Raw genomic sequence first — 16136 nt, forward strand, 5'->3', positions numbered from 1 at the left:
GAATATAATGCCCCTGCTAGTTTTAGAAAGACAACGACTTCGATCGACATCAACGGGGCACACGTCAACCACTGCATTTGGAAGAATGAAATTGTCTGTGAAACATCGTTTTATTTCCATTTAGAATTGGAATCTTATTTCCAGATACAATGATTCTTGCAACGTAAACATTTTGCACCACTGCTTTTGGCTTTGTTGATTCATGGATGAGAAAATCAGGAATGACGATTTAGATAAAAGTAAGTTTCAGTGGCTACAGTATAAGTACAGGGAATAGTCTTAGGCAGAGGGTCCATCATTAGAAAATTTGACTTGAAGACGAATAATTGAGAAACTCATCATACTATACACTCAATAGTGGCATTGATGGTTATAGTTAGTGCAGTTAGCATTATAACTATGGTGAAATCTGGAAGAAGGAAGAATAAAAACGGTGAAAGTATGCATAGTTGTTTTCTCAAACGGACGAGAGAGTCATCATGTTGGGCCATGACAGGGTTATCGGCTATAGCACAAACATCCCTACAGTAGCTTACCGTAACATCCATAGTTATAACCAAAAGAGTGTTTATAAAACTAGAGTCTAGACTGATCCGATGATAAGAACAGATCTGACTATCAACCGGTGATATAATCGGTTTAGATCTTCAAGTTACTGAACGGAATAAAACCACTAAAATTATAAAAAAGATCTACGAACCAGATAAACAAAAAATTAATTAATATTTCCAATGTTTTCTATTTAAAATTTTATATCATGTTTACTATTATTATTTTTAAGTTTATATATTCAAAATCAATATTTGTAAAATTTGGTAATTAGGTTCAACCGATTAAACTAGATTGACCTATAATCCAAACTAAACTTTGATCCGGGCAGATGCATTTTTTCAAAAATATGTTACTATTTGTTTTTCATGTCAATATTTTATATTGTATCTGTGTCATTATATAATTAATTATATTTTATATGTACCATATAGAGTTGGGTAAAAATATGAATCCGAAGAATCAAACCAAACCCGATCCAAATAAGTATCATCGAATCCGAACCGGAATTGATTAAATATCCGAATGGATTTCAATATTTTGGTATTTAAAGAACCAAAACTGAATCCAATCCGAACCAAAGTATTTTGGATACCCGAATGTATCTGAAATAAATTTATATACTTGAAAACACCAAATTTATATATCCAAATATATTAATTATTTTTAGATTTGATATTTATTAAGAAACATCCAATATATATAATACTATTAAGTTGTCCAAAATACTTGAAAATACATACAAATAGTCAAAAGTAAATATCTAAAATAGTTAAATTATACTCAAAACACCAAAATAATTAAAATATTTATTGATTCTCTATCCATATATTCAAACCAAACCAATTTATATGTCAAGTTTAAGTATTTTGACATATGTTATTCAAATTTATATGTAATTTTTATTTTGTTTATAGATTTTGAGAAATTTAAATGGGTTATCCGTTTCTGAGCCAAACCCGCAAAGATTTAAACCGAATCCGAATCAAAATTTAGAAATACCCGAATGTGGCTGAAATCTTTAACCCGAAACTAGATTAGACCCAAACCAAATCTGAATGGATGTCTGCATATAAATAATCATATAATTAATAGTATATTTTATGTACCATCATATAAATAATCACATATCTTATATTTTTTAATTTGAAATATAAAAGCCATAATTTAAGTTGATGTTTGAAATTGAGTTTTTTCTTGTATTTTTTTATATATATTGAAAAACACTTTTTATAATGGTTATTAAAAAATATTCTAGTAAAAATCAATTTTTGAATATATGTATATTTTTGAATCAAATTTTGATATAAATCAATTTTAGATTATTATTTTGATTTGAAATATGTATATAAAGTTTAAATTTTGTTTTATGATTATTTTAGATAAAATATGTTTTTAAGTAATTAGATTCGGCCATTTTTGTATATTTTAAAGTTAGCACAGATAAATAGTTTCTCATAATACAATGAAATTTCAATTTTTCTTAATAATTATATAAACCTATTACTTGTTTTTTAATGTTTTCAAATAATATTATAATTTTTTATACCGTTATCCGTATTTCTAAACAATTCTTAAAAGTACATCTACTCTGGTGAAATAGATGTTTAGCCAGTCTTGTGTACCAAGATGATGAGTTGATGAACTTGTTGTAACCTCATGTACGATGATCTTTTTCACTTTTTTTTAAGGAAATACTTAATTAACGTATAATTACTACTCTTCTATTTTTAATTAAGTATTGTTATAAAGTAAATTTTCGTTACGCTTTTATTACTTGTTAGTTGTTACTTTCTTAATTTTCAGTATTTAAATGAAATCACATTCGAAGGTAATTAAAAAAATATGATAAAAAGTGGATAGACGCTTTGACGCATAAAAATAATAAACACCAGTCTTGGACAACAAAACTCTTAAGATCCAAAACACTAAACACACACAATACGAGTGGTTCTCTAGCTAAGCTCATTTCTTCTTCTCGGTGACACCACCACCACCAGACCTACATTTATTAGAACAACAAAAAATGTATCCGAGTTCAGAACGATAAGCTTGTTTCGTTTTCATATTAACTTAGCTAGTGGATACTCCTCTCTAGCGGTTTAAAACTCTAGATAAGCTTTTCATGTATGTAACAAGTTCCTCAGAAAGATACACATCTAGAAGAACAAAAGCAGAATCGTAAGAAATAGGGTTTTTACCTCATCTTGCGGAGAACGCTAGACATCTCCTCTCTCTTCCTCTTGGCTCTCTTGTGGGTACCCAACTTTCGCTTGGCCACCTTAAGAGCACGCTTGTCTTTACCAACCTTAAGAAGCTCAGTGATTCTCTTCTCGTAGGGAGCAAAACCGGCAACTTCCCTGATCAAGGATCTGATGAAGAGTGTCCTCTTGCTTGTTTTCTGAGCACATGAGAAAGATTATACCCTAATCAGATCCACAACAAAATAAAACAAGAAGAATCACAATGAAAAAAATGCTACAACACAATTGCAAGATAATGCCACCAAAACAAGAACCAAGCAAAACATAAACTCAAGAATGCAGCAAATCACAAGGATAAATATTGCAAGATCAAATGGTGTTGCGTTAGATAATCTTGTCAACATATAAGATTCACAAGATAACGACTATGGCAAAAATGTTACAATACCAAATTTCCATTAACGTCAGATCATGAATCCAGCAACAAAATCAGAAACTATATTCCCAGGCACTATCTGAACAAAAATATAATCCAAAGAGTTTATAAGGAAAGAGAAGCATACTCCTTTGCGAGCACGGGGACGAGGAGCCAACTCGCGTCTGGTGACAACATGGCCTTTGTTCAAACCGACAAACAAACCGGTCTTTACTTGCGGTGTTGTCATCTTCTCCTCCAAATGTGGAACCTTGTTTTTGGATCGAGCTCTCCGGCAAGAAGAAGGTGGCGGTTGATGACAGAAAAAAACCACTAATATATACGGAGGCTGGAGAAAAAACCTAACCCTTTCACAAATAGTTTGGGCCTAAAATGTCGGGCTTCTTTTGGCCCATTTATTATAACATTTCACCGAATTTAAACCGAAAAAATCTTATAAACAAATTATTTTAGAACAGAGGGTATAACCGACTTCTTACTTTAATTGAACCGTTTTTATATTTTACGTTTGCCATGCGTTTTGGTTGTCCTCCTCCTTCGCATTAACCTTTTTTCATTGATTGATTGTTTCTCCAGAGATTCACCCTGCCGCGAGAAAAGGTTTTCATCTTCTATTCCGTAAAATTTGAGATTGCTAATTGTGTTATTACGGATCCAGATATCATTATTTATTCGCCACATTTTCGATTGACAATTGATTTTATGGATTTGAGGTTTCGTGGCTTGAACGAGTGAACCTTCCTAAAGATCCCATTTTGATTGATACTCTTGTCTGTTTTTTGGTTCTTAAATTCAAGCATTTTTCCGAGCGTGTGATAGTATCGTTTGTTTTTTCTATTCAACTGTGATGAATGTTTGTTTAATAATATAAAAAGAATGTTCGGTTTTCGGATATTATTTTTCATGACTCGTTGGAAAAAAAAAAAATCAATTCTTTTTTTGCTGTAGTTATTATTATGTTATTGCTATAGTTATATATTCCAACATTGTTTGCTTTGTGGTTTAATGTTTGTTGTTTGCAGAAAGGAGTAAATGGCTGACGGTGAGGACATTCAACCCCTTGTCTGCCACAATGGCACTGGAATGGTTAAGGTAAATGCTACAATATAGACTTTGTCACTGTATCTGAAAAATGAATCTTTTTTGTATCATCACTCTGTTTCCTATGAACAGTTTATCTATTTGCCATCTCTAAGTTTTTTTTTATTGTTATTTGTGTTGATTTAGGCTGGTTTTGCTGGGGATGATGCACCGAGAGCTGTGTTTCCAAGTATCGTAGGCCGTCCTCGTCACACCGGAGTCATGGTTGGGATGGGGCAGAAGGATGCATACGTTGGTGATGAAGCTCAGTCCAAGCGTGGTATTCTAACTCTCAAGTATCCAATTGAGCATGGTATTGTCAACAACTGGGATGACATGGAGAAAATCTGGCATCACACTTTCTACAATGAGCTCCGTGTTGCTCCTGAGGAGCATCCCATTCTCCTCACCGAAGCTCCTCTCAACCCTAAAGCTAACCGTGAGAAGATGACTCAGATCATGTTCGAAACTTTCAACGCTCCCGCCATGTACTGTCCTCTCACTTTACGCTAGCGGTCGTACTACTGGTAACTCCAGAACCCTATAGGCTTTGCTTTACTCCAAAGAAGATTCAAGACATGAATATTGTTGATCTGTGTGGTTGTAGGTATTGTGCTTGACTCTGGAGATGGTGTGAGCCACACGGTACCTATCTACGAGGGTTACGCTCTTCCACATGCTATTCCTGCGTCTCGACCTTGCAGGTCGTGACCTCACAGACGCTCTGATGAAGATCCTCACTGAGCGTGGCTACTCCTTCACCACAACAGCTGAGCGTGAAATCGTCAGAGACATCAAGGAGAAGCTCTGCTACATTGCTCTCGACTACGAGCAGGAGCTTGAGACCTCTAAAACCAGCTCTTCCGTGGAGAAGAACTACGAGTTACCCGATGGACAAGTGATCACCATTGGATCTGAGCGGTTCCGTTGCCCAGAGGTTCTTTACCAGCCATCTATGATTGGTATGGAGAATGCTGGAATCCATGAAACCACATACAACTCCATAATGAAATGTGATGTTGACATCAGAAAGGACTTGTATGGTAACATTGTGCTCAGTGGTGGGACGACTATGTTTCCCGGGATTGCTGATAGAATGAGCAAAGAGATCACTGCTTTGGCACCGAGCAGCATGAAGATCAAAGTAGTTGCACCGCCTGGAGGAAATACTCTGTCTGGATTGGAGGATCTATCTTGGCCTCTCTCAGTACCTTCCAGCAGGTAAACTACTAATCCAATCAATCAACCAGATACTTCCTAGTCGTTTCTGACTTACTGATCCTTGTCTTCTGTTCTTGATTTTTTGTAGATGTGGATTGCAAAGGCTGAATATGATGAGTCAGGCCCATCGATTGTCCACCGGAAATGCTTTTGAGTTTGATTTGAAGTTAAGTCTGCTTCTGGAGAAGCCCTTGTGGTTTTATCTTGTTCTATGCCATTCTTCAATATTTTTCAGATTCTGGCCTAAGAAATTTAAAAAACTTACAGTATCTCTTTGTAGTATGGTTAATAATATTGTCTTGTTGCTTTTTTTTTGTTGGATAACACAACTGTGTGAGTGAATAAGAATAAATAGTTTTCCGAATCTTTCAGGATAATACGCAGAATTGAATAGTGTCGTGTTCATATATCATCAGCTTAATCAGTTCATGGACGTAGACTGTGTACTAACATCATTAAGCATTCAAATAGTCTAAGGAACCAGGCCCTTAAGTCGTCTCCTGCATAATTTACATAGTATCACAAGACAACAAGCAGTTTATGTCCTTGAGTTTAAAAGGGAAGGGCGTGTGAGTGCACAAACTATGTTAGCATATGATACATATTCCCTATGATGTTTTCATGTGATCGTGTTATTTGATGATCAAACCAACCTATCACCACGTTATCTCATAGCTGCTGCGAAACTTGGAAGCCCATTTCGGAAGAAGCTAAACAAGATTCTCCGACCAGAACTGTGGGACATTTACAATGGAAGAGCTGGGCGTTGCTGGACAAACATTTAACAAGACTCTTGTCGTTGCCTGGAGGTAAACAGAGTGGGTAAGAAGCTAGCACTTTTCGGACCAGAATGACAAACTTAAATTCTTGTGTTCAGAATCACTTACCTCGTAGAAGGAAAATAAATTTAGGGGTTGTAAAAAACCGAACGTTTCAGGAATTGTTATTTGCCGTATTCACATGATTTATTAGACATTATCAAACAGATATGTAACAAAATATCAAAGCCGACTTAGCTCAGTGGTAGAGCGCGTGACTTTTAATCACGTGGCCGTGGGTTCGATCCCCACAGTCGGCGACAAATTTTTTTTCCCCTTTTCCATCTCAAAAAATATAGAACACAGTACACACATGGCTGACAAGATCAACATGAGTTTCGCAAATCAAACACCATATCCTCAATACTAACATATTTTGTTTTCTCTTCTGTGAAAGAGATGCTTCGTATGTTTGACGAAAGCTGGACATACAGGATGTATGTGTCACTGTTTTGGTTAATCCTTCCAGATCCATGACATACAGGATGTATGTGTCACTGTTTTGACTCTTCATAGAGTTTAATTTGTGAATTTTCGGAACAGACACATGTGACATTTATGTGTGTTTCGTCAATCCTTCCCTGCTCAATTTATATCAAGTTGATGAGTATTGTATCTAAGTTGCTGTAGGGTAAGAAGCCAGAGGAATAAGCTTTAATTTCAAGAAACATATGATTTGAACCAAACGTTTAATTTCAAGAAACATATGATTTGAACCAAACGTTATACATCATCAAAAGCTACAAGATGTTGTTGTTCTCAACATTTCAAGAAAACTAAACAGAGGCTAAGATCCAAAATGTGACATGAGAAGAAACTGCGATCTGAAACCAAGAGACGAAAGCCAACGCTACAGCTACTTGATACCTAAGACATGAAAACTGCTCACGGATATTGCAATACTTAAGATCTCTGGCAAATAAGACTACAACTCCTGCTGATGAACACGCAGCTGCAAGAGATAACATTGCAGTCACCTGCAATTAAAAAAAAAAAAAACGTTACAGCAACCAAAACAAAAAGCAAGCTCTATCATTACAGATCAAGAAAAACATTGCATACCCAATCACCAACGACGAATAAGCTAACCAAGATTGGGTTTTGGAGATCTTTCTTGCCCCTCAGAGCATAAACATCAAGACATGCGAGGCCAAAGCTCCACAGCAATTGAAGACCCATCGAAGCAATCAAGTAGCTGCACGAAAATTGAAATCCGACATCTAAGGCGAGGTTAAGACAGAACCAAAATCAACAAACAAACCATACCAGAAAGCAGTGCGGTTATAGAACTCGGTGGAAGAGAGCATAACGCCGATTGAAGCAGCAGCAGAAGCACATTGCCCGATTCTCAGTAACAGACCACACACAGTTCCTGGACCTCCGAATATCTTCTTCATCTCCAAATGTAAACCCAGAAACTCCGATTAAATCAGCGAAGAACAATTAATCGAGAAACCCTAGCTTCTTTTTTTTTTTTAATTTTCTGAATCAAAAGCTACATTTGCTTCGGGAGCAGTTTTGGCGGGGAGTAGCAAATGCAGATGAAATCTCACTGTATACGATTATAAGCTTCTTTCGGCTTTCTCCTTTGACATATCCACTTTAGGCTCGTGAGCGAGTTGACTCAGAGGTAACATCCGACGTGGCGTAGTTAATAGTGTTAATTAGTCTTTTTGGGGGGTATTTCGATTGAATTAATTAAACGTTAATTACGCAATCAATCACTGAAATACTTAGATTGGATTATGTACCGTTTGGATTTTACCCAGGTGTATGTCATCCATAGGGGTGAGCATTTTATCCGTTAAATTTGATTCGATTTGTTATTCGTTTCGATTCGATCCGAAAATTCCGGATATCCGTAAATTTCAAAGCAAAGCAAATACTAAAAATCAATATCCATTAAAATCGAAACAAATCATAAATATTAAAATTTTAAAAAGCGGATATCCGATCCAATCCGATCCGACAATATATAAATACATCTATATCTTGATTATATTTAAAGTTTTTAATGTATAAAATTATATAATTATTATTCTAACATATGATTTGATAAATTATATTCACATTATTACTTATATAAAAATATTACATAAAAGGAAGTGAACACTTTCTGACAATTATAATTTTTTTTTCTTAAGTTTTATGTTATTATAATTGTTAACTAAGTTCAAAAAATTTACAAAATATGTAGATTCACTACTTCTTTTAATTTTTATCATATATATCATGCAAAAAAATATTTTACAAACAAAATTTGTATCACAATTTTAAGATTATTTGTATTAATCAAAACATAGGGGATATCCGTAAGTATTCGTAAATATCCGCAAATATCTATTTATTTTCCGTATATATGTTTTTCCGAATATCCGTATTTTTCCGAAACAAAGAAAATCGAAAAATTAGATTTCTGCGACATACAAAACAAATCACAAATACCTTCAAAAACTCGGATATCCAATCTGTACCCAAGCCTAGTTATCCGGCCATTGTATGAATTATTCTCGCGATCTTTCTTACTCCCGGAGTATAGTTTAGGCCTTGATTAGTAGAACATTAGTATTATCATTATGATCTACATTATCCAACCAACAATTGTTAGAAAAATATTTAGATAAACATTTACTAAATGCAAATGCTCTCTCGTCAATGCTTTCACATAAAGCTTTTATAAGAGCATTTGCATCTATAATTTATAAAATTAAAGAAAATATATAATTAATTCATTTATTTTATTAATAATATCATAAAATTATTTTTATATTCAGAAAATAAAATTTTGATTTATAAAATTAATTTATAATAAAAATATTTTTTTAAAAAATAGTTTTTCATGTTTAAAATATATAATTTAGTTTTATATAATTTAATTTATTTTAAATGTGAAATATTATCTTAAAATATATATATTTTAATTATAAAATTTATTTTTAAATAATATTTTTCGATATAAACATATTTTTTAAATTTTTAAATAAAATAAATTAATTATATATCTTTTTAATTTTATATGTTAATATATTTATATATATATTAGAAATAAATTCATTAAAAATAAATATATTAATATACTAATTAAAAATAGATATATTATATATCATATATTAATTTTTATAATAATTTTAAATAGCATACTCATACTGCTCTACCAATCATCCTATTAAACAGTTAGCAAAAGCATAAAGGTCCTGCAACATACTGCTTCTATATCATACTGCTATTGCAAATGCTAATGCTCTGCCAATCATGGCCTTAGTTTTGGGCAAATCTCACAAAAATACTCAAAAAATGTTTTTTTACTAAAAGAACACACAGAAGAAAATAATAATAAAAATGTCATTAAAGAGATAAATGACAACTATAAATATATAAATACAATAAATAGTTTAAAAATAATAATATTAAAAAATATTTTAAAAAATATTTAATTCAACTTTTTGCTGTTTTTGCTTTTTCAAGTTTTTCAAGTTTTTCGATTTTTCTTTTTTAATTTTTTTTTTATTTTGAACTCAAAAAATTCTTTTGGAACAATTTTCTAAATTATTATTTTAAATTTCAAATATTAATTATTATTATTTTTAGTCATAAAATTAGTTAATGCTAGAGATATAAGTAGGGCTCGAAAAATAAACCAAACCCGGAAAACCCGAACCAACCCGATCCGATAAAAATGAATCCGAACCGATCTGAACCCCATATAAATACTGAATGGATCTTGTTTTATGGTATTTCGAGTTATGGTTATTATCCGAACCGAACCCGAACCTAAATGGATATCCGATAGAACCTAAAACATTCAAAATCCCCCCCCCCCCAAAAAAAAAAACTACATGTATCCAAAATACACTTAATTATCTATTACATGAAGGTTGATGGTTGAAGATAGCGGTTAAAATTTGAAGTTTTTAGATTTTGGTTTTGTTTTCATTGAATAATGTCTCTAATTTCATGAGAAGTTTGTTTTAGTTTTATGCTTTCATTTATTTGATTTTCTTTCTATCAATAACTATGTTTACCTTTCGTTTCATTTTGAATGATCACTTTTGATGTTCCTTTCTTATTTTTGAACTGATTTTACTTATGTTTCGGTTACAAAATATGTACAAATCATATACTTTAAAACTGAAGAACCGATTTTACTTATGTTTTGGTTACAAAGTAGGTAAAACAAATCATGTACTTTTAAACGAATAACCGATTGGGATCCAAACTCGAAAGTACATCGGTTATACCGGTTCTTTGAAGATTTACTAATCCTAATCCGAACCCGTTAGAACCCGAATTGGTCCCGAACTGAACTTTCATATAACCCGAATGGAGATGGTTTTGATAAATTCAAAAGATCGAGACCCGATTGGACAAAACCGAAACCGATTGGACCCTGAATGCCCAGACCTAGATATAAGTATTTTTTATGTTTTGGTTAAACCTATTTTTGTCATTTTGATCTTTCTATGTTATATCTATGATAAAAACCTTTTTTTTTTTTTAACATAGAGCGTTTTACAATAGATTTTCTTTTCTTTTTCTTGTATAGAAGACTGCATAGTGTGGTATGGTAATCGTTAATAATTGCCTGTCTTTGCTATCTTAGTAAGGTTTATCATTCTGTTTGGGTATGACAATGACACACTTATCTTGTATGATTTTAATTTTTATGGTAATCAGGTTAGAGTTTGTGTGTGGTTGTGGAGTTATTTGTTGTAGATTGTTACCAAGTTAATCTGAATTGTGCATTTTTCTTCTTTCTTTTGCAGATATAGAGAAGTTTTCTGCGCATGCAGATTGGGGGAGTTCTGAAGAAGTCCTTTGAAGATGGTGCAGTGAAGCGTGAGAAGTTGTTCATCACATCAAAAATTCGGTGTGTTTTCCCTTACGTCTACTTAGCATCTAAGTCTCTAACCTATTACAACCTGACGTGACAGGTTGATCTGCAGCTTGATTATGTCGATACGTATCCGGTAAGCAACAAGTTCTTTGAACAAAAGCTAATTGTTTTATATTCCGACAGTTTCCAAGGTACATAGTTCGTGAGATATTCTTTTGTTTAACAAAGAAATACGAATTTCTCCGCTGAATATAGAGAAAACTACTCTCTACTTGATTGATCGATGCCAATTTCAAGATAGTTCATTTAAAACTTAGTAATCTTTCATAAACCAGAAAACCCAAACAGAGTTCGAAACTAAGGAAAATTCAAATAAAAAACATCCCAAAAATAAAAAAAGAGGCAGCAGCATAGATTCTCTCAATCTCTTCTTATATCACTGTTGTTTGGTTTCGACCTTCTTCTTCTGCCAGAGCCTGTCGACGCCACTGTCTGCGTCTCCCTGCAATTTAAATCAAAACGTTAATAGACAAACACAATAATCATACACTTTGTTATCTAAACAATCGTGGAAGACTAATTTAATATTTGAAATAATGACAAAGTAGATTAGATGAGAGTTATGACAGACCTGAGCACGGACAAACCCACAGAGAGCAAGGGTGGTGAACTGGCCAGTGTAGATACCATCGGCGTCAAGATGACCGATGTTAAGCTGAACAGAGGCATGATCCTTTGATGTGATCAATCTGTTTGTGGCCGAGCTGCATATTTACAACCAAAGAAGAATTAGCTAAATTTAAATCAAAACAGTCAATAAAGAATAATAACAAAGCCGATATACCATTTCCTGGGAATGTATAGCTCAGTGACGACACCTTCTTCGTTTTGCATGATTCTTAGCTTTTAAAATCGATCTGATCCATTAAGAAACAATTTCTCATGAGAAATAATAGAACATCATTTTTTTTTAAAAGAGAAACATCTTCTCCAGCAGAGGAACATGTTTTATCAATGAAGTGAAGAATAATCTCAAGCTCCTAACAGAGAGATCATCAACATTCAACGAAAGTCTAAAGATGGCGCGTTTTAGTAGCAAAACGTAGGATGATAAATGCATAAACAGGATCAAGATCACTGCAAGGAGATTAAAGAGACTAAGATGTATTTCTAACCTGTGAGAAGAAGTAGAAGAACGTGTGGAGTGAGAGCAGTCCGGCGGCGAGGGGAAGCGAGACTACAAAAGCAATTTATAGTTGCGACTTCTTAGGGTTTGCTTAGATCTAGTATAGCGAACCGAGCCAATTTGAGCCGGTATGTAAAAATGGTATGAACCGAACCGAACCGAACCGAACAGGCTAAAGGGAAACTGGTTTAACCGAACTGAATACAAGATAGTTTCGGTTTATTAGTAAACCGGATGATCGTCAAAATGGAATTAAACCGGTACAAAACCAGAAAAAGTTATGGTTTGGATTTGGATGAACTAAAAAAACAAACTGAACTGCATAACAGAGTCTCTAATTCTATAGCCAATTAGCATGTAATCATCAACTTACACTAGATTTTGAGTTCATCTGTTACAGAACATGGAACATATCAATGAAAGAAACAAGATTATATAATGCTTGGTTCCCCTTGGCGAATATTTCAGATTTTAAACAATATTTTTCAAAATTTAGTTTTGTAGACAGAAGAAGTTGTTTCACTAGCAAGCGACAAACAATGATAACTAACACATACAAATCTCGACGAAGCAAAACTGGTGTGTACAAAGTCTCTTCTTTGTTTCGTTACAATGAGGAACTCATAGTTCTCCATGTTGATCCTCTTCTCATAGACCTCTAGACAAACCTGATATTGACACACATCAATAAACAAAGGTAGGTAAGAAACCACAGAAAATAATATCAATTCAACGTGAACTTGAGTTTAAATTTTAAACAGAACTCACACAAGAATCACTTCATCAAAATCTTAACCAAAACTTGTTTTCATGTCCCGAAACTACGGTCTCCAGCATCTCCAAGCCCAGGGATGATAAACCTAATCCATATAATAAACGTATTAACGACATTGTAGTTCCATATTATTTGCTAGTTTGCTTCGAGAAATCAAGAATCCAGTGAAAGCAGGCCTGAAGAAAACTTACCCCTTTTCATTGACTTCAGGATCGATGATTCCAGCATACACATGAAGCCTGGAATGTTGCACACAGTTTCATAATCTATCCAAATGATTAAAAAACGTGTTAAAAGAGTAAATATTTCGGTATTGATACCCGGGGTACTTCTCATTAAGCTTTGATAGTGCAGGAGGTGCAGCAACCGCACAAATCTGTAATCAGGGAGATACCAGATAAAGCTTTATATCTAAAGGATAAATGTTCTATATCCAACGTTTCAGAAAACAGCTATCTGCACGCTTACCACTTTGATTTGCTGAACAGACAAACCACGTTCCTTCAACATATCCATCGCCGCAATTATCGTACCGCCTGAAATACAAACAAACTCATGTTTTGAAGCAGTAGAAAACATTTTGTATTACCATGTTATGCATTCACATTCCTATGTATCGCTTACATTTGAGACACACATCAAAACACTTAACAACAATTGTTCTACTATGGTGGTGGCTGAAATGACAAGACTTCTTTACCTGTAGCAAGCATTGGGTCCACCAGAAAAACTCTGGAATTCTTGGGAAATTCGTCAGGCAGCCTGAAGAACATGTATGTCCAAAGCTGTCATCATAAACGCTTCAGTACTAACTACATAATGATGCGAAGAAGTTCTTACTTGTTGAGATACACAGAAGGCAAGAGCGTTTTCTCGTCCCGACTTATTCCTGATAAAAAGGATAAACACAGAGACGTAAGAACCTATAACAATCCTATCGTCAGGCCAGAGATAATATAGTAAGTATATATTTACCTAAATGATATATTTTATTTGCAGGCAAAACTGTTGATGCGTGTTCCGCAAGAGCAAGACCAGCTCTTAAAATCGGAACAACCTACGCAGAGACAAAAGCCAAGAACGAGAAATGTCCAAACTTTTTGGATTGGGAAAAAAAAAAAACAAGAGTTTTAGGGAATAGACACAAACCGCTATAGGCTCTCTAGGATCAATGAACTCAACAGAAGCAGCACCCATCGGAGACATGATTTCTCCAACAACAGTTGGCTTTTATCATCATCACATGATAGAAAAATTAAGAAAACACACACACGGAGGGAAAATCATGATACAATTAAAAGAAGAGATGTAAAACGTTTTAGACGCACCAGCCACTCTCGAGATGCTTCATACATCAACAGTCTCCCTAGTTCACCTATTGCATTCCCTAAGATAATCATAAGAACACAAGATTTTTAATTTTATCATAAAAATGAAAATCTTCTTTTTTCAAACGCAATTTTTTAGCTGATTTTTTTTTTTTGTTTTTTTTAATGATAAAGAGATTATGGACCCGTACATGTCCATCCCCTTAGACACGAGGTCCAAAACATGTTAAATCAACTCTAATTTGAATTATCAGACTTGTATGATGTGTTTCACGTATTAGTTCCAATACTTAGAAGAGACCAGACCCCTCCCAACGCCAGAGGCCACAGTTTAACACAACCTAACAGCTAAAGATTGAATCTGCACAAAACACTCAAATCAAAACCTTATCTACTCACTGAAAATAGGACAAGGAGTTTGGTCGTTTCTCAGGACAGAGATCCAGTGTTTGATCAAAGGATGTGGTGGCACGAATACCTGAAAATTAAAAAAAAAAACAAAAACAAAAAAACTAAGAATCAATTCATTTACTTTCACTTTCGTAATAACTATTGATTAGTTCAGATATCAAATTTTACCAGCATCCTATTGCTTGCGTTAATGGAGCCTTCCGACGCCGCCATTTTAGCTCTAACCGGAATATTCCGCCGTGAAAGAGAAGCACCCAAAGTCTGTATGTATGTAGAATTCGAGATGAGTATCCAAAAGGAGTGAGTGAGTGAGGTTATTATATAGTGGTGGTTACCTGACCGAGGAAGGGGGAGGAGGAATTAAAGGAGAGGAGAGAGGAAGGGCTAGGGTTTACGCGGCCGCATTGATCTTGTCGGGGACCAAAACGCAGCGTTTCGGAGTAACACCGGAAAGCGTTACTAATTGAGTACCCCATTTCCCGACGATATCCGAATTCTGGTCTATCTGAGAACGACGATCCAGCAATTCAAATAGATAATAAACCGGCCCTCACAAAACTGTACCGGATTATTTTGGGGTCTTCAACTTACGATTGGGCTACATATTTTTTTTCTGGACACCCCATTGGGATTTGTTTATTTTTTTTTTTGGTAGAATGCAAGGGACAAAAGCCCCCTACTTTTTATTAAGCAAAAACTTCAAAGACAACTACATGCAACATTTCCGAGTTCTAGCTATCTCATGGAAGTCCTCCGATAGCATAGAAGTAACATGCTCCAGAACCAACTCAAAGAAATGTAAACCATAAGGTAGAGAAAACGCATAGTTTGCCAATCCATCGGCTAGACGATTAGCCTCCCTATACACATGAGATATTTTGACTATCCAGTCTCTTGATATGAAGCCATAGCACAAGCGTACTAGGAACGACAAGGGATGAGTATCATGTATCCCTGTCTTTAGAAAACCCACCACACTCTCCGAATCCACCTCCACTTCGAGCCGTCGAATACCATTGTCCCATGCTATGCACAGTCCATAATAAACACCCCACAACTCTGCTAAAGGGGCGGAACAAATGCCAATGTTAATAGCAAAGCCCCCTTTCCACCTTCCATTTTCATCTCTTATCACCCCACCTGCTGCCGCCAGCCCCGGGTTCCCTTTAGAAGCTCCGTCCGTGTTCAGTTTGCACCATCCCGACATTGGTCGTGTCCATGTGATTTGTCTCTCCATTCGCGCCCCAATCACCTGTTTGTGCCTCTGATTGTTATTCGCTTTTATCACCTCCTG

General features: G+C 34.6%; 4 protein-coding genes, 1 non-coding gene and 1 pseudogene across 5 annotated transcripts; 2 read left to right on the forward strand and 4 right to left on the reverse strand.

The window, feature by feature from the left end:
- Nucleotides 1–2379: 2379 nt before the first annotated feature.
- Nucleotides 2380–3474, reverse strand: LOC106299069 (60S ribosomal protein L36-2). The gene is made up of 3 exons (XM_013735199.1): nt 3317–3474; nt 2751–2950; nt 2380–2551 (listed from the first exon to the last, which is right to left on the reverse strand). Exons 1-3 carry the CDS (start codon nt 3416–3418, stop codon nt 2515–2517), a joined length of 339 nt encoding a protein of 112 aa, XP_013590653.1. The 5' UTR covers nt 3419–3474; the 3' UTR covers nt 2380–2514.
- A 234-nt stretch (nt 3475–3708) lies between these two features.
- On the forward strand, nt 3709–5726 carry LOC106296550 (annotated as a pseudogene).
- A 770-nt stretch (nt 5727–6496) lies between these two features.
- Nucleotides 6497–6568, forward strand: TRNAK-UUU. The gene has a single exon. It is a non-coding gene; the product is annotated as a tRNA-Lys (tRNA).
- Nucleotides 6569–6996: 428 nt separating this feature from the next.
- LOC106299237 (CASP-like protein 5B2) lies at nt 6997–7886 on the reverse strand. The gene is made up of 3 exons (XM_013735356.1): nt 7575–7886; nt 7371–7503; nt 6997–7285 (listed from the first exon to the last, which is right to left on the reverse strand). The coding sequence occupies exons 1-3, from the start codon at nt 7703–7705 to the stop codon at nt 7085–7087; spliced, it is 465 nt and encodes a 154-aa protein (XP_013590810.1). The 5' UTR covers nt 7706–7886; the 3' UTR covers nt 6997–7084.
- A 3508-nt stretch (nt 7887–11394) lies between these two features.
- On the reverse strand, nt 11395–12419 carry LOC106298751 (40S ribosomal protein S21-2-like). Its single transcript, XM_013734898.1, has 4 exons — nt 12318–12419; nt 11987–12059; nt 11774–11906; nt 11395–11644 (listed from the first exon to the last, which is right to left on the reverse strand). The coding sequence occupies exons 2-4, from the start codon at nt 12034–12036 to the stop codon at nt 11579–11581; spliced, it is 249 nt and encodes an 82-aa protein (XP_013590352.1). The 5' UTR covers nt 12037–12059; nt 12318–12419; the 3' UTR covers nt 11395–11578.
- A 340-nt stretch (nt 12420–12759) lies between these two features.
- Nucleotides 12760–15483, reverse strand: LOC106296646 (uracil phosphoribosyltransferase, chloroplastic). Its single transcript, XM_013732826.1, has 13 exons — nt 15178–15483; nt 15011–15103; nt 14831–14909; nt 14432–14490; nt 14253–14330; nt 14079–14160; nt 13944–13992; nt 13804–13865; nt 13572–13639; nt 13424–13479; nt 13295–13342; nt 13097–13188; nt 12760–12996 (listed from the first exon to the last, which is right to left on the reverse strand). The coding sequence occupies exons 1-12, from the start codon at nt 15316–15318 to the stop codon at nt 13137–13139; spliced, it is 867 nt and encodes a 288-aa protein (XP_013588280.1). The 5' UTR covers nt 15319–15483; the 3' UTR covers nt 12760–12996; nt 13097–13136.
- Nucleotides 15484–16136: the final 653 nt, after the last annotated feature.

The sequence above is a fragment of the Brassica oleracea genome, chromosome C6, assembly GCF_000695525.1.
Source record: "Brassica oleracea var. oleracea cultivar TO1000 chromosome C6, BOL, whole genome shotgun sequence".
NCBI classification, from domain to species: domain Eukaryota; kingdom Viridiplantae; phylum Streptophyta; class Magnoliopsida; order Brassicales; family Brassicaceae; genus Brassica; species Brassica oleracea.